General features: G+C 59.2%; 1 protein-coding gene across 3 annotated transcripts in view; it reads left to right on the forward strand.

Moving 5' to 3' along the window:
* TBCD (tubulin folding cofactor D) overlaps positions 1–20713 on the forward strand; it is a 119968-nt gene that overhangs the window by 60230 nt on the left and 39025 nt on the right. For all 3 annotated transcript variants that reach the window (XM_045525800.1, XM_045525798.1, XM_045525799.1), the window contains exons 14-16: positions 4720–4876; positions 13537–13594; positions 19950–19979. In XM_045525800.1, the coding sequence (XP_045381756.1) occupies positions 4720–4876; positions 13537–13594; positions 19950–19979 (245 nt within the window). The remainder of the gene's footprint in view (positions 1–4719; positions 4877–13536; positions 13595–19949; positions 19980–20713) is intronic.

Below are 20713 nucleotides of genomic sequence, written 5' to 3' on the forward strand. Positions count from 1 at the left end.
TCCCGGGGTCTGGGTCGGGTCTGGGTCTGCGTGGGGCCAGGACGCCCTGCCACGCCCTGCCCACGCGGCCTCCCTCGCCGGGATGGAGCAGCTCAGGTCCCCGCTTCCTCCGGGAGCGACGTCTTCCCCGCCTGCCCCACCGTGTGCCCCTCAGCTCTGCCCTTCTCTACCTGCCTGTCCAGCAGGGAAGGCCCAGCAAGGTGTGGTTTGCACCAGGAACACCTGCAGAAGTCTATGCCTCAAAGTGACGTTTGTTTTTAAAATTAGTAAATCTCACTAGTTATCAAAGATGTGCTGTGCACTGATTTCCTAGGGGGGACGATTTCTGCCTCTGCAGAGAGGGCCTGGCTCCCTCCCTGCCCCGGATCTGTGCAGTCTGTGGACCCCACGGTGTCGGCACTTGGAGGGTTAAGTCGTTTCTCTCACCTGGAGGCTGGTTTTTCCTGAGGCAGTTGGCCTTAAACAAATGACATGCTGTCTAGAGAGAAGGGTATTTAGATTACACTGCTGGATTCTGCCTTGCCAAAAGGAAGCCCTCTGGGGTATGTTATATATTTGACATGCATTTGCAGTGTGTAATTGGAACCATGAGAAAGGGTTTTGTTCAAAGCTATTGAATAGTTTCCTTATTTTGAACCTGTTGAATCTGGAAAGAGTTGTTTTTAAATTTTTTTCCCCTCTGATAATGACTTTTAAAGTTTAGGGCAAAAAGGAGTTTCTATTCCAAATGCCCACGCCCCCCACCCCCAGCTTTTTGATCGTCGGAGTACCTGGGGTGGCCACTGAGACTGGTCTGTCCCTGTTGTTGGGTCCCTGGGTGTCAGAACCAGGGGCCCAGGACTCCCGTCCACACAGAAGGGGCTGCAGAGGGCCAGGTGCCGCGGGCCCCGGTCGGAAGCGGCAGGTGCCGGCCTGACCGTCCTCCCGCCCCCGGGTTGCAGCTCCTGCTGCCCGGGATGAATCAGGGCCCACAGGCTGGTTGTCCGTATTCTGTCACCTCACTCGCTCTCCTTCTGAGCTTTTACGTTCTGCAAATCGATTTCCTTTCCTTTCTGTGAGGAGCATCACAGGCCTCGTTGGGGCTTCCGCCTGGAGAACGGCAGGACAGAGACTCGGGGACTCTGCTGCGGGGGCTCCGCTGGACGACCGCAGCCGCGCTGGGTGGGCGCTGCCCTCTGCGTCTCTGACCTGGGCCTGTGGGGGGACAGCAGCACATGGAGGAGCTCACCCGTGTGACAGCGGAAGGCCAGGCGGCTACCCAAGGGCACAGCCTGCAGCCCTCTCGTGAGCTGGCCTTTTCCTTGAGGCAGAGAAGTGGGCCGGGTCAGCCTCTGCGTTACCCGCCGGGCCGTCTGCTTTCCCCGCAGGCGCTGCCAGTCAAGCCGTGAGGAAGCCGCGGTGTGTCGAGGCAGGTGCCCGTCGGTGGGCACCAGTCAGTGACGTGTGTGTCTCCCCTGGCTGGCTCACCCCACTGGCCAAAGACAGTGGCCCCATAGAGAACCCTAAAGGGTTTGACGTGGGAACGGAAACCGGGTCCTCCGACCAGGTCAGGCCCTGGTGGGCTGGGTGGGAGGTCTGCGTCCTCACCTCGGTGGCTTCTCCCGGCAGCGCTGAGCCATTTCCAGGTGCGGAGGAGGCTGAAGTGGCTGCTGAAAGTGCTGACTGACCACTGTCACTCACCACTGTCAGTCTGGAAATTGATTTTGTCCAGTGGCCCCATAAATTGGGACTCAGCATCAGTGTCCAGATCCCCCGAGGCTAGAACTGCCGAGTAGTCTCCCCGGACTGTGGGCAGGGCGCTCGGCGGCATCGGGGGGAGCCTGGCCTGGCCGTGACGCTGCATGTAAACGGTGCTCTTCTCCGGAAGGTGCTACAGCCCGTCAGCCTGACATCCGTGCCATGCGTGGCCCCGTCAGCACAGAGCGTGAGTGTGGGCAGCGTGAGAAGTCCAAGGGTAGCTCCAGGTGAGCTGGGTTTCCAGGGGAAACAGCTGAGGACCTTTTAAGGGTTACGGGTTTGGTTTGTTCAAGTTGAGATAATCAATTTAAATTCACTTAGGAGATTTAGTGACTTTGCGGCAGGTGCAGAGGTGCTCTCTCGTTTGATTCGGTGTTTTATCCGAGCTCTGTGAGCCTGACCGTGAGCTTCGTTTTGAGCGGGCAAACATCCGACGTTTTCGAGGAGCTTTTTGAGGAGCGGTGATGTTCTTCCCAGCCGTGGTGGTTTCCGGTTTGCGGCAGACGCTGGTCGGCTTCGGGGCCTCTTGTCTGTGAAGGTCGCCTGGTGCTGCCAGCGCCGACCTCTCATGGGACAGGGAACGTGGGGCCCACGGGGGGCTGGGGAGGCCCTGGGACGTGCTTTGCAGGTGGGGACAGGGAGGGGGCCCTGCTGGGGCTGGGTGGGGAGCAGGCAGCGAAGGGGGCGGCTGCCGTGCGGGGGGCCAGCATGGTGTGGCCGGGGCAGGAGCAGCTGTGCGGGACGGGGCCGTGGCACACGCCAGTGGGGTGTCCCGGAGAAACGAGACTTGGCGGGGACGGGCCTTGCTCGCCGTCCTCAGCAGAGCCTGGCGGGGCCAGGACAGGCGTGGGCGGCCTCGGTGGGCCCTGTGCAGGCAGGTGCCCGTGGCCAGGAGCCTGTGAGGAGCTGTTTGTGCAGGTCACAGTGTGATTGCTGTCACGTATCTTTGAGCTCTTTATTTTGGAGAAAGTTGTTTTTATGTAGTTTTAACTAAATTCATAAATAAAAATTTTATGATCATTAAAAATCATCACCCTATGATTGCCATTTATTTTAACATGTGGAATGAGAAATCCTTAGATGCAAAAAGTTGGAGCGGAAATTGGTGGATAATATTTATAGACCTACAGTTGTTTCTTGTGATTTTTTTGCCTGAGATTTTGGGTGTGTTTTTCTGGGAGGTAATTTTTGTGCCAACAGTGGTGTGTGCACACAGTTGGCACCTCATGTACCCGTACCTGCAGGGTCCTTCCCCGACGACACGGTGTTGGGCAGCAGGCGGGTGCTGGGGCCGGCAGGCGGGTGCTGGGGGGCGGCAGGCGGGCGCTGGGGCCGGCACGCGGGCGCTGGGGGCGGCAGGCGGGCGCTGGGGGGCGGCAGGCGGGCGCTGGGGGGCGGCAGGCGGGCGCTGGGGGCCGGCAGGCGGGCGCTGGGGGCGGCAGGCGGGTGCTGGGGGGCGGCAGGCGGGTGCTGGGGGCGGCAGGCGGGTGCTGAGGTGGAGCTGGTTCCCGCGGGCCTGGGCTGTGCCGTGCTCCTCGCGGCTCCGTCCGTCTCACCGCTGCCTGCTGCGCTGCGTTCTGTTCTCTTTGCTCAGTGGTCGACCCCCCACTCCCCCCTTCACTTGTCTGGGTGACATCCCCGACATCCCCGCGCCTGCACCCGGCTCAGTGAGCCTGAGAGTCCTGCGGCCGTCTCTGCAGCGGGCGCCTGGCCCTGGGAGGGCGACTGCAGCACCCGGCTTTGCTCTGGAGACCTCTTGCTGGGTGTGGCCCGTGGCAGGACACGGCCTGGCCCTGGGTCCTGCGCTGACCGCCGCCGGGGCGTGGGCCGTCTCCGGCCGTTGGCGTCTCAGAGGCGCGGTCGAGTCCCATGCTGGTTGGCAGAAGCAGTTCTGCCAGGCGGCCGCCGTGCCCAGGAGTGGCTTCACGAATAGATATTTCGCGCATTTTTAATTTTAACAATTTTTTAAGCACCAGTGTGAGCTGTTTAGTATGCTTTATTTTATGGCAGCATAGTTGTCTATTTTGAATCGATAAATTGGAGTTTTTAGTGTGGAATTTCAGAAAATTTCATTTAATGTGACGTAAAAAATGAATGTTTTTTCTTTGAATTGCAACAGAAATTTTTTTTTAAGCTTCTTTCTACTACATTTTCCTTCGATCATTTTCAAGAGGCTTTTTAAAATTAACATTTGGTTCATTTATAAAATTAAATTCCCTTAAGCATTTTAAACCTGATGGGTAAATGTAACATATTTTATTTTTAAGTAACGTACCTGTCTCTAATAAGCAGACCCTTCCAAAGTACTTGAAATACATGAACCTAATAAATTAAACAGGTGAGTAAAGTTTTGGCTCCCTTAGACACGCCAGTATCCTCATCACGTGCCTTAAAATGGTCAGAAATCGTGTGATCTCGGATCACTTAATGACACATTTTCAAATGGAACCAGGAAGATAATCCGTCAGGTACTTCGAGTTCCCTTAACTTGCAGGTGTTTGAGAGAACAGAGCACACACAGGCCTCACCCCGGAGCCCTCAGAGCAGACCCGGCGTCCGTGAGGCCCGGGCCTCCTGTGCGCCGAGCTGCTCTCTGCGCGTCCCAGGACCACGAGGCTCAGGCTGCTGTCCCTGTGGCCGTCCCACCCTCCCTGGTGGCGGCTGCGTCTCCTGAGCCTTCTCAGGCTGAGCCCGCGGCCGGCTCTCCCCACGTTCCAGCTGTGCAGAAGGGACTTTCACTGCTCCACGTCATTTCAGGGGAACTTATAAAAATCCTTCTCACCTGCCTGGGACAATCACTTGTCTTCCTCTCACATATTATGTCCTGACCAGGCCGTGTGTCTCTCCGTGACTTCGGGTCTACCCCACACGTCTCACACACCTTGTTTGGCCCCACGGCTGTGCCCTGCTGCAGATGCTGGTTGTTGGGGGCCACGCACCTTGCCCGTGTGGCCGCGTCTCACAGTCTTTGTCTCCTGCCAGCTGTCCCCGTGATCCTGAAGGCGCTGACGTACGAGGAGAAGCGGGGGGCCTGCAGCGTGGGCGCCAACGTCAGGGACGCCGCCTGCTACGTGTGCTGGTCCTTCGCGCGCGCCTATGAGCCGCGGGAGCTGACGCCCTTCGTGCCGGCCATCTCGAGGTAAAGCCTGAGGGTCGTGGCGCGAGGTGGTCTCTGTGGGGGTGAGCGGAAGTCGGGCTGGCTGCAGGCAGGTACTCCTGAGAGAAGCCTGTGCAACTCGGGGCCGAGTTCCTCCTCCGGGGCTGAGCAGTCCAGCCAGAGCGCGGCCTGCGGTGAGCGGGGCCTCGGGGGCTGTGGGGGAGCACGAGCGAGCGTGAGGGATCGGTCGTGCACCCCTGTGTCGGCATGTTGGGCCCCAGCCGGTGAGTGTTGGAAATCGGGCTGTCTGTAGCCTTCTCATCAGGAGTTTTCTGGAATGTGCTGGATATGATGGAGAAGGAAACCTTCCGGCGGTGTTTGCTTTTGTTGAGGGGCTGGGTTTGTCTGGCCTTAATTTTCTACGCTGTGCGGACAAGCCCTGGGTGCTCAGCAGAGAGGTGTAAATAGATGCTTCACGGCAACTCTTGGAGGCGGGCCACACTCTTCCTCTGGCTTCCCGGGGGAAGAACTGCAGCCAGCAGGTTTGTGTGGTCTCCGGGACCCCAGAGCCATGTGCCAGCGGCGGCTGGCGGGGCCCCGCATCCGGGGCGGCTCCTGCGTGGGCTTTGGGTGTGAGCGTGTGCCCAGCAAGCCCCACAGAGGGGCCCAGGCCGACTTTCAGGGTCTGATATTTTTCACTTAGGAAAAATGCACAAGTGTGTCCCCAGCGTAGTAAGTTTGGTGATGCTCCGTGTCTGGACTGGAAGCTGTTCTTCCGAACTGGAGGGGCCAGGTGCTCCCTCCCTCCTGGCGTGTGAAGGAGCAGAGGTGGATCCACAGTGAGGTGACTCAGTGTCAGTGCCCGTCACAGGGTGGGAGGCCCCGGCTGAGTCAGCCCGAGGTTTACACCAGCACTTTACTTGACAACTTTTACTAGGACAATGAACGAGGAAAGCGGATTTCGCAACCGTGCCCACGTCCTGTCAGCTGCCTCCCACAGCTCCTTAGGAGGTGGCAGCCCAGGTTCTTTATAAGACGCCCCAGAAGAACGTGAACACAGCCAGGTCTGGGCCAGCCCCAGAGAAGGCTCCATCTGGGGACCGTGCCGCCTCCCTGGCCTGGGCAGGGCAGATGCCCCTGGTGGCCGGCTCAGCCTTGCCGGCTGGTCCCTGCTGCCTCCCTCGGGGGCTCTGTGAACAGCAGCAGCAGAGCGCAGGGTGGGTGGGGGGAGCGCTGCCGGTTCTGGCGAGAGGGGCGCTGTGAGGACAGCTGCCCGGCACCCTGGCTCAGACCGGTGTGGGCCCCGCAGGGTTTTGGCGGCTGGAGCCGTGTTCTGTTCTCGCTGCTGTTCCTTCTCCGCACATATTTAGCAGGGTCAGGACGGGGACCCTGGAAGCGCAGCACGGGGCCTCTGTTTCACAATCCAGATTCTTGCACCGCAGCAAAGCCTGTGGAGCATGAGGGTCCTGCCCCTGCTCGGGGGGATAAGGCGTTTCCTGAGGAAGTCGTAAACCTGCCTGCCCGTGCCGCCCCGTCCACTCTGGAGGGCAGCGGCGCAGCCGAGGGTGCCTGTTGCGGGCCCTGTGGAGAGAGGCTGACCTGAGGCCAGGGCGGCTGAGAACAGCTGTGGCCGTGCCTCTGCCTGTCTCCGTCCCCGACGGCCACGCTGACAGTGCTGCTGCCCGGGGGCTTGTGGCTGGTGGTCTTCAGTGAGCAGCATCTTGCAGAGGGAGGATAAGGGTGGTGAGGACAGGCCGCAGGGTGTCCACTGAGCCCCCGGGCCCTGCCGCGTGCGCCCATGTGGCCCATTGCCCGCTGCTCTGTGCACGTGAGCTTCGGTCTGTGTGGTGTTGAACGTGGCTTCGGGGAAGGTTCTTCCTGTTGCTTTCTGTCCCAATCCTCAACTTTTTGGAAGTTTATTCCGTAACTAGGGAGAGAAAGCAAGAACATTTATATTTCGTACTGTTTGTGTCAACTGTCACAGAACAACAGAACTTCCTTGGAGGGACGGCATCTCATATGGTGTCTGAAGTGGCCTTCAGAGCGGGCTCTGGTCGCCAGGTTTCCCTGCGGGTACAGTGAGGACGGACGCAGAGGAGACTTGCCCACGTCTCGTAGTCGGCGGGTGCTGAGCGCGGCCTGGCCGGAGCGCGACCCACGGGCCCTGCTGGGAGGCGGGAAAGGGACCCGCCCCTCGGACGTGTGACTGCTTCTGCACAGTCGGGTCCCATCCCAGAGTGAAAACAGTCCCCCAGGTTCACAGCCCCAGTGTCTTATCTGCGAGCTACAAGCCCTTTCTGGGGACCCCTGGGCTGCTGGCGGGGCGATGGGGCCAGGGGAGCACCGGCAGGCGCAGAGGGGGCATGTGCCGGCCGTCACTCTCTCTGTTCTCTCTTTTGGGCGAGAGCTTGGATCCCATGGCAGGGCTGAGGGTAGAGTGTCCGGGTCAGGTTGTCCGTTTGAAGAGAAGAGGTGCAGGTGGGAGGGTCCCAGGAGAGTCCCTGCCACGGAGTGGGGCAGCCCCTCATGGGGCAGAGGGAGCGGCCGCTGCGAGGACAGGCAGAGAGGTGCTGCTTTCCGCAACTTCAGGCCTTACTGTCACAGCGTCATCTCACCGGTGATTTCACAAATAAAACGTCAGTCTGCGGGAAACACTGCAGACGGGGCTGGAGGCTTCGCGTGTGCTCTGCGGAGGTCGAGGCCTGTGCTGCCCCCGTGTGCTCCTCGGCCCTGTGTCCTGAGTGTCACAGCATGGGGTGTGGAGCTCCCGCAGGTGCTGGGGGAGCAGGGGCACCTGTCACCCCAGGGTCGCCCCTGTGTCACTAGGAGCCGGACAGCGTGGAGCCCCGTGAGCTGCCCTGCGTGGCTGCCCGTGCACCGGGGTCCGGGCCCCAGGGCTGGTTTGTGCAGCAGCTGCAGCACGTGGCCGGCGTGGGCTCGGCCTGGTCTGCCCAAGGTGGACTGCAGTGGGGTGGGGGGGTCCCCAGGGGCTGTGTAGGGCATCAGGACCGAAGTTCCTGAGTTGGGCCTGGAGGGCCGAGGGGACGGCACCTAACCCGCAGGCTTTAGGAATGACGTTGGTCTCAGAACAGCCGTAAGGCGTGCAGCCAGGGAGCAGGTGGTGTGTGAGGGCGGGTCCTGCTTGGCTCCTGTCATGTCATGGGGGTTTGGTGTCCCCGGCTTCCTTGGCACTGCGCCTTGGGCAGGCGGGCGGCGGGTCTCAGGCTCGTCCTCAGGAAGGTCGGAGACCTTCTGACCTCTGCTCAGCCCCGGAGCCCGCGCTGGCGGCCCGGGGAGTCCTGCCCAGAAGGCGCCTCTCGCCCCTTTACCTGTGCCCGTGCTGGCGTCAGATCAGTGAGTGCCCTTTGGGGCCGCGCCCGCCGGCGGCAGATTTCAGGCCAGTTTGACAGGTTCCGAGGGAACCTGTGCTCCAGCCCTGTCCGCCGAGCCGACTGCAGGCATCTGGCCGGGGAGGGCGGGCAGGTGCGTCAGGTGGCTGGGGAGCGAGTGTGTGGGATGCTGTGGCGGGAGCCTCCCTGCCCGCGAGCCCTGCGCCCGCCCAGGTATCGGTCAGGTGTGTCTCCCCAGGTCTGGCCGCTTCCTTTGTCCCCGGTGCCCACGTTTAATGATCAGCTTTTAAGCCCATTAGCTCGGGCACACGATAAAATCTTTGTGCCTTTACACTTTCACAGATTCTTCAGTGGGTCCTGTGAAAGTAGACAGGTGAGAACAAATGCAGTTTCCTAAGTAGCAGACGTGGGGCAGAGCCGGGCGGTGACAGCGGGGGCGTCCTCGCTCCCCAGGTGCTTGGGGCTTAGTGGCTCACTCCTTATAATTGTTTCCTAATTTTCTGCTAAAGAAACTTGGATTAACTGTTTTTCCACCTCATAGTGTGAATTTATACTGCTCTTCTCTGTTTTATAAATATCAAAAGGGAACTTTTTAGGTAAGTTTTATCATGTTTCAGGGCAGTTTTGGTTAGTTTGGAACATGCTCATTTCCTCAGCATTGTGCGCAGCTTGGCAGGCGGAGGGACTGTCCCGTGGAGCAGTGGCGGGTCCTGAGGAGCAGGTGTAGCAGGGGTGAAGCTCGCAGAGTGGAAGCAGCGCAGAAGGGCTGCGAGGGATCCAGAAACGTCTCCCGACCGGCAGCCAAAAGCCGGTTCGCAAGGAGGGGGAGGACGGAGTCTGCCTGTGCGGTGTGCTTTGATTGCCACCTCCCCGCGATTTCCTCACCTGAAACTCTTTTGTAAGCAGAGCTGGGGCGACGCCCCTGCCGGGCAGCTCACCGAGAGCAAACCTGCCGGGCAGCGTGGGCTGTGCCCCAGAAGGGAGATCTCTCCCTCCAGGGCAGGACTGTCCTGAAAAAGCAGGAAACAGCAAGCGTTGCTCAAAGCTATGTCTTGTTCTCACTCGGTGTTTTCAGACTTCCAGAGGGGAGGTAGCACTTGTTTTTCAAGAAAAGTTAAGTAGAGATGACTGACCAGGGTCCAGCCCCGCGGGACGTGCCGAACCCGCAGTCTCCGCGACAGCTCTGCTGCGGCCCAAAAGCACTTCACGGACTTCTTGTGTTTCACCATCGTGTTAACTTGTGCGAGCTTCGGATTTTAGGGCTTAGGGGAACAGAATTTAGCCACAGGCAGGTCTTATGTTTTACTTGGAAGAAAGACGTGATGTGCAACTTTCAGAAAAACCCATGGATGAACAATAAATTATTGTCTGATATTTCCAAAATTTTTGACTTCAGAATGACAGGGTCATTGTTACCTAAGGTGAGCAGCGTGCTTTGCCCTTTATTGGTGCAAAATATGATGCAAATAAGAACTGAGTTGGGTCCGGGACGTTGGCTCCTTGCCGAGCCTGCAGCGTGTCGGGGCGCAGCCTCCCTGCGCCTCGTGGGAGAGACGCCCCTTTCTGTCCGACACAGCCCCTGTCCGTGTTGGGAAACCTGGTGAGGTGTCACATCAGCTTCTCCGGGGAGCCAGCAGGTGACACACAGCATGTCTCAGCTCACTGGTTTGCGGTCTGGCTCCCAGTGCCTGTGGAAGTGCAGGGTGAGCTGTGCTGGGCTCAGGGCTGTCCTGCGGAGGCCCGGGGGTGGGGGGTGGGGGGGTGTCAGGGGCCCTGTGGGAGCAGTAGTTTGGGAAAGAGCTTTTACATTTATGCTTAACCAGTATCATTAAACCTGTTTGCATTTGAAACGTACTTGTATTTCTAGATAAGCCAGTTCTGTTCTGAAAATGTGAAGATAGAGTAGTTTTTTTAAATTTAGTCCAAATCAAGACAATATTTAAAAACCTGCTGCAAGGAGGGGCTCGGTGGCTCACGCTGCAGTCCCAGCACTCTGGGAGGCTGAGGCGGGAGGATGGCTTGAGCCCAGGAGTTCCAGGCCAGCCTGGGCAATATCGAGACCCCATCTCCACAAAAAATAAAAAAATTAGCCGGGCATGGTGGCACCTGTGGCCCCAGCTACCTGGGAGGCTGAGGCGGGAGGATCACTTGAGCCCAGGAGTTCGAGGTTGCTGTGAGCTGTGATGACGCCACTGCTCTCCAGCCTGGGCAGCAGAGCGAGACCCTGCCTCTTAGAAACAAAACGAACCAAACCTGTTCTATGCATAGGTACATGTTGATTTGTCGAGTTAACTTAGAAATCCGCAGTTAGTGTAAAGCAGTGTTTTTCAAGCACTGTTACATTTGTCCTGTGACACTCTGTGAAGTTTGGTGAAACACAGATAGATAAAGCAGTAGCTACTTTGTGACATTTACTTGTAAGTGCAAAAGCCGAGTTGATTGAAGTGGGTGAGGCCGTGTGTGGCTCCCGGCTGTGGTGACGTTTTCATACTGAAGCCTCAGCCGTCCCCTTTGTCCACATGAACTGCCTGTTTGCTGTGCAGCTCACAGGTGAGGGTGTCCTCGTGTCCTCGTGTCCCCTGCTGTGATGCTGGGGAAGCGTTGGCTGTGAAGAGGGAAGGGCAGTGGCCCCACGGCCCAGAGAGAGCAGCTGCCCCTGGGCGTGGGGCGGAGAGGCGGGGGTGGAGCAGCTGCTTGGCGACCGTGAGCACTGGCTTTCCCGGGGCGGGGCGGTTGTTCTCGCTCCACAGACCCAAGAGCTGAGTGAGTGGGCCTGGCCTCACTGGAGCGTCCGCGGGGGAGGGTGGCTGACCCACCTGTGCTCCTGGCGCTAACCCTGAACACTGGGAGAGACACCTGCAGGCGAGTGTGCACCTCTCAGCCCAGGCGGGGCCTCGCTTAGGCCTCAGGGAAGAGGCATGGGTGGGACAGCCCTTCCCGTGCACTTACTGCAGTGGGGGCCGCACACTGGGAGCCCTCCCCGTGCTGCAGAGCAGGCCCCTCCCAGGCTGGGAGCAGGCTCTGCCCCCGGCCTCTGCAGCCCGGGGTGAAAGTTCGGAGGGGCAGAGCGGGGAGCACCGCGTCTGTCTCTGCCGGGCCCTGGTCCGGCCCGGGCGGTGCTGCCGCAGCCGGCTTGTGAGGGTGGAAGATGATTTCACATTTCTTCCATGTGTTTGTTCTATTCTTATTAATCAGTGTCATAACTTAAAAATAGTAATTTAGGATAAATATGAGTAATTTCAAGAATTCGGTGTGGAAATTTCGGTATTATCGGCTGGAGCCAGAGTCGTGAAGGTGTGAGCCTGCGGCTCTCTTGAGGCAGATGGTCTAGGAAGGTGGAAATTTCTTGGTCAGTGTCTTTCCTGGAACACACGATTTTATGGATTCTAGAAAATGAAGCTGTTAGTAGTGTGAAAACGTTATACTTAACCTTACATTAATTCTGAGAATATATTTATAATAAAATACAAATTTTTTGTTAAGAACAGCAGTTACATAATTTTTAGTTATTAAAAGGTCACAGTAATACATGTTTTGAACCGTTTAATGATTTCTAAGATTTTGTGAGCAAGAGCCATCATGACATATTGAAATACAATCAATCTTAGAATGTTCATGCTAAAGTAAGATGAATTCCCTTTGCTTTTAAATCTGTAATTTTTTTCTCATTTGGCCAGGAATTATATAATAAGGAGTTTAGAGAGGAAAAGGGGATGATTTTCTGTTAACAGAGTTCTTCTGAAATTGTTTTCAGTTTCCATTAGTACGAGGAGTGTCAACAGAGAGCACTGCAGATACTAATACTGGGTCTGTTACCATCTTCAGGTAGTTAATTGCTTTCCAAAAACGTTTTTCTGTAGAGACAGGGCCTCGCCGTTGCCCAGGCTGCCTCGAGCTCCCCTGGTAACAGTCGCACCCTCCCCTGCTCCCCCCGGGTCCTCGCAGCTCTTTCTCGAGGGGCTTGTTGTCCTCCCGTCTCCCTGACCACACGCTCGTGCCAGGGTGGGTGGGGGATGCTTGGCTCCCCTGGGGCTGTGACCGGATGCCGACGGTGCTCGCTTTGTTGCTCGGGGCTCCGGCCTTGCCCGTTTCAGGTTGGCCTCTGCGTCCCTGCAGCACGAGGCTGTCTCTGCGTCTTCGACCATTTCTTTACTGTCCTGCACCACGACCTGCGCCTGGCTCCTTTTCCCTGCCCCAGCCCTGGAATCCCCCACTTCCTGGGAGTCTCAGTCCCTCTCAGCGGGTGGGATTTCGAATCCAGGATGCCGGGCCGCTCCTCTGGGCGTCAGAGCAGCGTCTGGACCCCGAGCCCCGTCCGTGCCCTGCTCACAGTCCCTGTTGGAGGGACACCGCGGCTCCAGCCCAGCCCCGGCTGCCTGGGCCGCCCTCCCTGCGTGGCGTGTCCGCCCGTCTGTTTGCCCGTCCGCCAGCCAGTCCGGCCTCGTCCTTCTCGTGCTGCACGTCCCTGGTTCTCCCTCTTCTGCCTCCTGCTTCCATTTTGGTTTCCGAAGTGAGCCCTGCCCGTGTTCAGCTGGACTCAAACTCCTGGCTCCAGCGAGCCTCCCACCTCGGCCTCCCACCTCGGCCTCCCATGGCGCTGGGGTTGCAGGTGCGCGTCACACGCCGGCCGCTGCCTCCGTCTCCAGAAGGCTCCTGGTTACACGGGGCTGCAGGGACCCGGTGCTCCAGGGCCATCTCTTCACCTTAGGTCCGCTGGCAGCAGCCTCACTTCCCCCGTCGCGCAGGGACACGTGTTCAGAGGTCCTGGGGGGTTAGGACGTGGGCATCTTCAGGAGGGGCGTCCTGCTGCCGCCCACAGGGGCACTGACAGACGTGGTTGGATTCAGGACTTTGTTGTCGTTTAAGCTGGAAGAACTGGGGATTGTGGGAGGAGGAGGATGGAGAACAGGAGTCAAGGTCCGAGGGTGGGCCGGGACTGTCTGGGGAGGTGCCGGCCCCTGGGGACTGCAGAAGGGTGACCCACAGCCTGACGCTGGAGTCCCCGGGCACGCAGGGGCCTGGGCTGGGGCCAGTGGGTCTGTCAGGACAGCAGATGCCCTGCCCACGAGGGGCTCTGCGTTGCCGTCTGCCCAGAGTGTGGAGCCTGGTCAGGCCGCTGTTCCAGCGCGAGTGTCTGAGGGGGGAAACGTGCAGCCCCGGATCCCTGCCGTGGGCCTTCCCGCCCCGGCTGGGCTTCTGCCTGGGCCTCCAGCCGAGCCGCGTGCTCTCTGTGGGGTGAGCTGTCAGCTGGACCCCAGGCACAAAAGAACAAAAGGAAGAGAAAGGCCTCCTTGGCATCACATCTGTATTTTGTGAATTTCCTTTTCATTGGTCATTTCCCTCTTTCCACAGTGCGCTGGTGATTGCTGCGGTGTTTGACCGAAACGTCAACTGCAGGAGAGCTGCCTCCGTAAGTCTCCTCGTTTTGACATTTCTTGACTTGAGGTGGGGGTGGGCTCTGTGACCGTCCCGTCAGCGAGCAGGGCCACTGTCTCCCATCACTGTTCCCCAGCGAGTCCCTGTCACTGCCAGTGCTGTCCCTGGTGAGCTCACTCCTTTGTGGCAGGAGGGACCTGCAGGGGAGCAGGCTGGGGACTGCCGCGGCGGAAGCCCCACGTGGAGCTGCCGGTTCCTGCTCACTCTGGCTTCCGGGGCGGAGCCGTCAGAGCTGTGAAGGGCGGGTCAGGATTAAATCCCCGCAGCCCCGGCGTTCCCGGAGAACTGCAGCCCTCACTGTGGTGTCCTTGAGGGACACAGGCGGGTGGGATGGTGCCCAGTGACCAGTCCTGGCTCAGGGCAGCCGTGTTCTGGAGCAGGGAAGAAAGGACTCTGAGTTTCCCTGAGGTGACAGCAGGACGTGTCACCCACTGGGGCCCTGAGCCGAGGGAGGGACAGGTGCCGAGTGGCCGTCGCTTCTGCTTCCCGCCGCGCTCAGCCCGGCCTTGTGGACGTGCCTTGCGGCCCCCAGGGGGGCTCCCCACATTTGATGCACGGGCCCGGTTGCGCCCGGGAGAGCCCCGTGACGTTCGGGGCAGACTCTGGATGCGAAGGACTTCAGCAAGCTCTGCAGGTGCCTTGGAGGGGCTCTGGCCGGAGCCTCCCGCCCTGCAGACCCGGCCCCTTCTTGTGACTCTGAGTTGGGCTGGGTACGGCCAAGTCTCACAGGACAGCAGATGGCCGGACCATCCTCGTCTCAGAGATGGGCAGGCGGCCGCGCAGCTCTCCGAGGTCGAGGTCGCAGTGCTGGGCGGGGTTGGCTTTGGCGAGGGGGGAGGAGCTGACGGCTGCCCTGGAGCTGTGTGCGCTGCAGGTGGAGCTGCAGGCGCAGCTGGGCTGTTGGGAGGGACACGTGGATGGGGCGTCCTCACTACTCTCATGGTGTTGGAGCTGTTTATTGGTGGTGGCGTGTGTCTGTCCCTTGTCACTCTCTCTAGTCAGGGTGTCGTCCTCTGTGAGTAAAGATGCTTTGACTTGCTGTCCTTGCCCAGCTGTGCTGATGGCAGGAGCCGCCAGCACTGAGTGGACAGGGACGTTCGTGCCTGCTCTGGCCCTAGGGACGTGTCCGTGTGGTGGCCGCAGGTTCTTGCTGGAGGTGCAGGAAGCCCCTTTTCACTGTCTGTGCTTGAGAGTTCTTAAAATCACAACTGAGTGTTGGATTTTGAGATGATTGCATGTTTTTGTTTTTGTCCTTTTGATATGGTGTAGTGTATGAATCGGTTTTCAGACATGAAACCAACCTTGCGTTCCTGGGATAAATCCCACTTGTGCTGGTTATAATCCTGGGCTTTTTTTTTGTTTGTTTTAATGTTGCACAATTCAGTTTGCCAGTGTTCTCAAAAATAGAATTTTTGAGTCTGTCTTCATAAGGGATCTTGGTCTGTAGTTTTTTTTTAATGTGTGGTATTTTTATTGGCTTTCGAGTTAGAAGAATGCTGGCTGCATGGAATGAATTGGAAATTTCCCTCCTGTTTCGTAGAAGAGTTTTTAAAAGATTGATATTATATCTGCTTTAAATATTCGGTAGAATTCACCAGTGAACCCATCTGGATCTGTTTGGTGTTTTTTTTTGGAAAGATTTTAAACTATTAATTTCTGTACTCACTGGAGTAGCAGAGAAGTCTGTTCAGCAGTTTCTCCTCAGTCAGGGTTTCCTGCGCCCTGTCTCGGCGGCTGAACGCAGGGTGCTGCTGGCGAGAGGCCTCCTGCCACCATTGCAGCCTCCGTCACCGTCAGCTCCTGGTTTTTGCTGCTGTATGCCGGTGACGAGTGTCCTGGTGGCTTCATGGCCTGCTAACCACCTGGCTGCGGTGACAGCTCAGTGTGCCCAGGGCCCAGGACTCTTGTTTGCGCGGCCTCCTTGGCACACAGTGGGTGCCCCGTAAATGTCTGTTTTCTGTGTGTGAATGGATGGACGTGGGAGTAACTGTGGCAGTAATCGGTTCTGTGGCTGCTGGGCGGGCGTGGCGAGCGCTGGTTTTCTCTCCCAGCTGGGCAGCGTCTGAGGGGCCAGCTCTGGGCGCCGCGGTCGTGTGTCCTGAGCGGCTGGGGTGTGGGTCTTCCTCTGCCTCGGCCCTTTCAGACTTTCAGGGAAGAGTTTTCCAGGGAAGCTCAGAGACCCCTTGCTCCTGCAGCTGCCGTGGTTCCGTCTTGCGGGTCAGTGGAAAAGCCCAGTAATCCCTTTCAAAGTCATCACGTTTTTGCCCTGATATTTACCCAGCAGGTGGGAAGTGTAAAACTCTTTGGAATATAATAAAATTTTATGGCAAACCTATACTTAAAAATTAAATTTTATATTTTATTTACTGTAACCTGAGACATTTTTATGGGAAGAAGTAATGAAATCTAAGCACTTAGGTCTTTATGAACCTGAGGATGACGTGAAACAGCAACAGAAGTGGAGCCTGCGTACCTAGTGGCCTGCAGAGCCCGAACAGGGCAGGTGGAGGAGATGCTGGAAACTCACTTGAAAACCTAAGGGCTGAGCACCCAGGAGTTGGAATAAGATGTTTCTTCCCACGAAGCTGCCGCCTCAGGACCCAATATCACACCTTTCTGGCTCACCTTCTGCCCCTAGGTCACTTCCGGGGGTGGGGGTCGCGTGCTCCCTGGTGGGGCTTGAGGCCCGTCTGTGGGAGGCCCCGTTCTCCCCCGGCGCCCACGGCCCAGTCCTGTCCCGGTCCCCACGGCCCCGACCTCCCCCGGTCCCCACGGCCCCGACCTCCCCCGGTCCCCACGGCCCAGTCCTGTCCCGGTCCCCACGGCCCCGACCTCCCCCGGTCCCCACGGCCCCGACCTCCCCCGGTCCCCACGGCCCCGTCCTGTCCCGGTCCCCACGCCCCGTCCTCCCCCGGTCCCCACGGCCCCGACCTCCCCCGGTCCCCACGGCCCCGTCCTGTCCCGGTCCCCACGGCGCCACGCCCCGTCCTCCCACGGCCCCGTCCTCCCCCGGTCCCCACGGCCCCGACCTCCCCCGGTCCCCACGGCCCCGTCCTCCCCCGGTCCCCACGGCCCCGACCTCCCCCGGCGCCCACGGCCCCGACCTCCCCCGGTCCCCACGGCCCCGTCCTCCCCCGGTGCCCACGGCCCCGACCTCCCCCGGTCCCCACGGCCCCGACCTCCCCCGGCGCCCACGGCCCAGTCCTGTCCCGGTCCCCACGGCCGCGTCCTCCCCCGGTCCCCACGGCCCCGACCTCCCCCGGTCCCCACGGCCCCGACCTCCCCCGGCGCCCACGGCCCCGACCTCCCCCGGTCCCCACGGCCCCGACCTCCCCCGGTCCCCACGGCCCCGTCCTCCCCCGGTGCCCACGGCCCCGTCCTCCCCCGGTGCCCACGGCCCCGACCTCCCCCGGTCCCCACGGCCCCGTCCTGTCCCGGTCCCCACGGCCCCGTCCTGTCCCGGTCCCCACGGCCGCGTCTTCCCCCGGTGCCCACGGCCCCGTCCTCCCCCGGTGCCCACGGCCCCGACCTCCCCCGGTCCCCACGGCCCCGTCCTGTCCCGGTCCCCACGGCCCCGTCCTCCCCCGGTCCCCACGGCGCCACGCCCCGTCCTCCCCCGGTGCCCACGGCCCCGTCCTGTCCCGGTCCCCACGCCCCGTCCTCCCCCGGTGCCCACGGCCCCGTCCTGTCCCAGTCCCCACGGCGCCACGCCCCGTCCTCCCGCGCCCTCGCTTCCCGCGTCTCCAGATGGACCACGCGGGCGGCGGTTGCGGGTGCCGGTGTCTGACCCGCGCGGGGCCCTGTGAGGCGGCGTCGCGGCCGATTCACGGTGGGGTGTGTGAGTGCGTTTGTGAAGAAAGTGACAGTTAGTTAGCGGTGCCAGTCGTTCCGCCTCTCAGCAGGTGGCCCGCAGGCCCCGGGAGGGCGCAGCGGGGCGGGGGCGGGGCCTCCTGCGGGGTGGGCGGGGCCTCCCGCTGACTGACACGTCCTCGCGCCTTTTCCACCCAGGCTTCGTTCCATGTTCAGTGTCTGCGCCCTTACGTTAGTGTTTTTGACTCACATTTTGAGGGAATTGGGGCTCGTGTGTAGTTACAACAGTTGGTGCAAAGAGATCTCAGGGCCGTCTGCATCCCCCGTGGCCAGGTCTCACAGAACGTTCCAGAACAGCAGCCTGGAAAAGAGCCCTCACCCAGCCCCCGGCTTGAGCGCGTGTCCTTGGCTGTGCGCGAGTGCGCGTGCGCAGACGCACGGCCGCCCTAGCTCGAGCCCCCCCGCCCCGCCCGCGCGCGTCTCTGTGACGTCATTTCCAGAGTGTTCTGTGGACGAGCGCGCGGGCTCGTGCGGCGCGGTCCCCGGGCGCGGCCGGGCTGTTGTGTGTGTGGCGCGTGGGTCTCGGGCCCCGTCGGGGTGTCCGGGCCGCAGGAGCCGTCGCCGGGTTTGCGTGAAGGGCGGGTGCGGGGCGCGGCGGGCGGTCGGCGGAGGCCGGGCCTTTGCTTGTGGGAGACGCTCCGGGGAGACGCTCGGTTCCGCCCCCCGCGGCCTCCGGGGTCCCGAGTGGCCGCCCTTGCGGCCTGGCCCTTCTGACAGGTGTGGGGACACCTGTGGCGTGAGTGTGCCCTTCCCGCGTGGCTGAGGACGTGGAGCATCTTCTCCTGTGCTCGTTTGTCATCTGTGTCCCCTTTGCTGAAATGTCTGCTCAGCTCTTGTGCCCATTTCCAATTGGAGTGTTTGGTTTTTTATTATTGGGTCTCGAAAGCTCTTTATATGTGCTAGACACCCGTCCTTTAGTGGATTTGTAGTTTGGGCATGTTTCTCCCCAGGCTGGATTTCATCTTTCATTCTCGTAAACAAGGTCTTTCTCGGGGCACGAGTTTTTAATTTTGAAGAGGACTAGTGGGTCCATGTTTTCTCTTAGAGATAATGTTTTCAGTGTCAAGTCTGAGTCTCTGCCTAGCCACGATCCCACCGGTTTTGTCCTGTTTGCTCTGTGAGCGCACGTCGCTGTGGTTGCCGGCCACGCAGCTGCCTGAGCGTGGGAGGGGCGAGTCCTCTAATTTCATCTTCTGCAGGTGGTTTTACCTGTTCTAGGGCTGTGCTTTCCCACATAAATCTCGTGTTATTTTTGCCTTTTAAATGATGTCACTGGAGGAGTAAATGTGTTCCTAATTATTGTATGTTATTTAACGTTACAGTGTATCTTTTTTGCATTGTCTTTTAGTTGATTTTGTTTCTTTCATTAGTGAACTTACCACAGAAGTTAAAAAATGGTAAACACCGAAAGTCAAGGGTCCCTCCTCCCAGTTTAAAAGCTACAAAAGTCAAGGGACCCCCCTCCCAGTTTAAAAGCTACACGGGAGCCATCCTGGGGACACTGTTCTCCCGTTCCCCACCTGCCCTCAGGTTGGTTCTCTGTTGGACGGGGGGGGGGGGGGGGTCTCATGCCTCAGTTTACTGTCATGCCACGGGGCTGGGTCTCTGCTTCAGCTTGCTGACTTTCCACATCTCTGACGGTGCTTCTGTCTGGGCCTTGCTGTCAGGACGCCCTCAGCCGAGTGTGGGCCGGTTTCCACCTGGGCGGGGGTCGCCCTTCCCTGAAGCCAGCCGTCCCATGTCCCTGCTCTCCTGAACACCCCAGTGCTGGTGGCATGTGCCGTGCGGTCACATGTGCAGCTTTACTGGATCCTTCATGTCCGCTCATGTCTACCGCCCTGTCTGGAGAGATGTGAGCCCCGGATGCTTTGGGAGGGTGAGGGTGCCAGTTCCGGGATGCACAGGAGCACACAGGAAGGGCAACGTGGTCGTCACTGTGCAGATGGCTGGCTTTGCCCCAGGGGACGACTAGGTAGGAAAGGGAGGGGTGGGAGAGAAGGGGCGAGCTGCTCCCTGTTGTTTAACGAAGACCCGGTGTTGACCTCTCCAGCAGCCCCTGCTGGGTGCTGGGGCCCAGAGAGCCTGTCTGTGACCGAGTCACAGCTGTGGGCAGTGTGCCCTCCGGGTGGTCATGAAGTCCCTTTCTGCCCGCACCGCTGCAGTCCCGGGCTGCCGTGTGGGTGTCGGTGTAAAGCTCCGTGGTCACAGTTAAAGGCCACTTTTCAGGGTGTGTCTGATTTTATACACTTGAATTCTTAAATTGTGGTTTTAAAAAGTACCAGGACATAAAAACGGAGTGACAAGCCACCCTGGAGGCTCTGTGCAGCCAACAGTGGGGACTTTTATTTAAAAAATAAAGCCATGGGTCATTTATATTGTGCTGTGTTTGTTTTGAACTTATCTCCTGAGTTTGGTGGAAAGCAAACCTCACTCACCTGCCCTGTGTTCTTTGCTCGCAGGCCGCCTTCCAGGAGAATGTGGGGAGACAGGTATGGCTGCTTTTTAAACCCTTTATTGCTAACACTTCCTGTAGGTTCAGAGGTGGAAACCGTGAAAGCTGTGAACTTAGTATCCTTTGCACTGTTAGCTATGGGTACGGAACTTACCTCCTAGTGCTTTGGCAGACACAATGGCTTCTGGTCACAGATTCCCCGTAAGGTGACCCACAGTGACTCTGATGTGTGTTTTAAACAGCCAGTCACGTGTTTCTCAGGAGACCTGCATGCAGAAGTGATTTTACACACGGGCGGAAACCCGGGCCCTACGCGTTGCTGAGGGCTACGCCGTCTGGGCTCGGCGGGCGAGGCAGGTCCTTGGACCGGCTGCTGCCTGGCCTCCCCCAGACGAAGAGCTGATCTCTCCCTGGCTCAGCACCAAGCTTCCAGAAGCTTCCGTGTGCTGCTGCTGTGTGGCCTGGGCATTACAAGGCCTTCGTGTGAGAAAGGACCTGTGATAGCCATGGGTCCAGAGCTTGGGGACCTTCTCTGAGACTTATGAAGTCTGCCTGTGGTGGGCAGCTGCAAGGCTTCCTACTTTTGGTTTAAAGTTTGTCATTTATTTTCTTTTTTTAGAAAATTATTTATGTTGTTTCTAGATTTTCAAATATTTTTACCAGAGAGTGGTATCAGTGATAATGTGCAGACTTTGGGCCTGGGTCTGGGGCCCCAGGAGCCTGCGTGTGGGTGCGAGTGGTGGGGTCCCTGCTCCCCCCATTTCAGAGTCT

This window comes from Lemur catta, chromosome 15, assembly GCF_020740605.2.
Source record: "Lemur catta isolate mLemCat1 chromosome 15, mLemCat1.pri, whole genome shotgun sequence".
In the NCBI taxonomy this organism is placed as follows: domain Eukaryota; kingdom Metazoa; phylum Chordata; class Mammalia; order Primates; family Lemuridae; genus Lemur; species Lemur catta.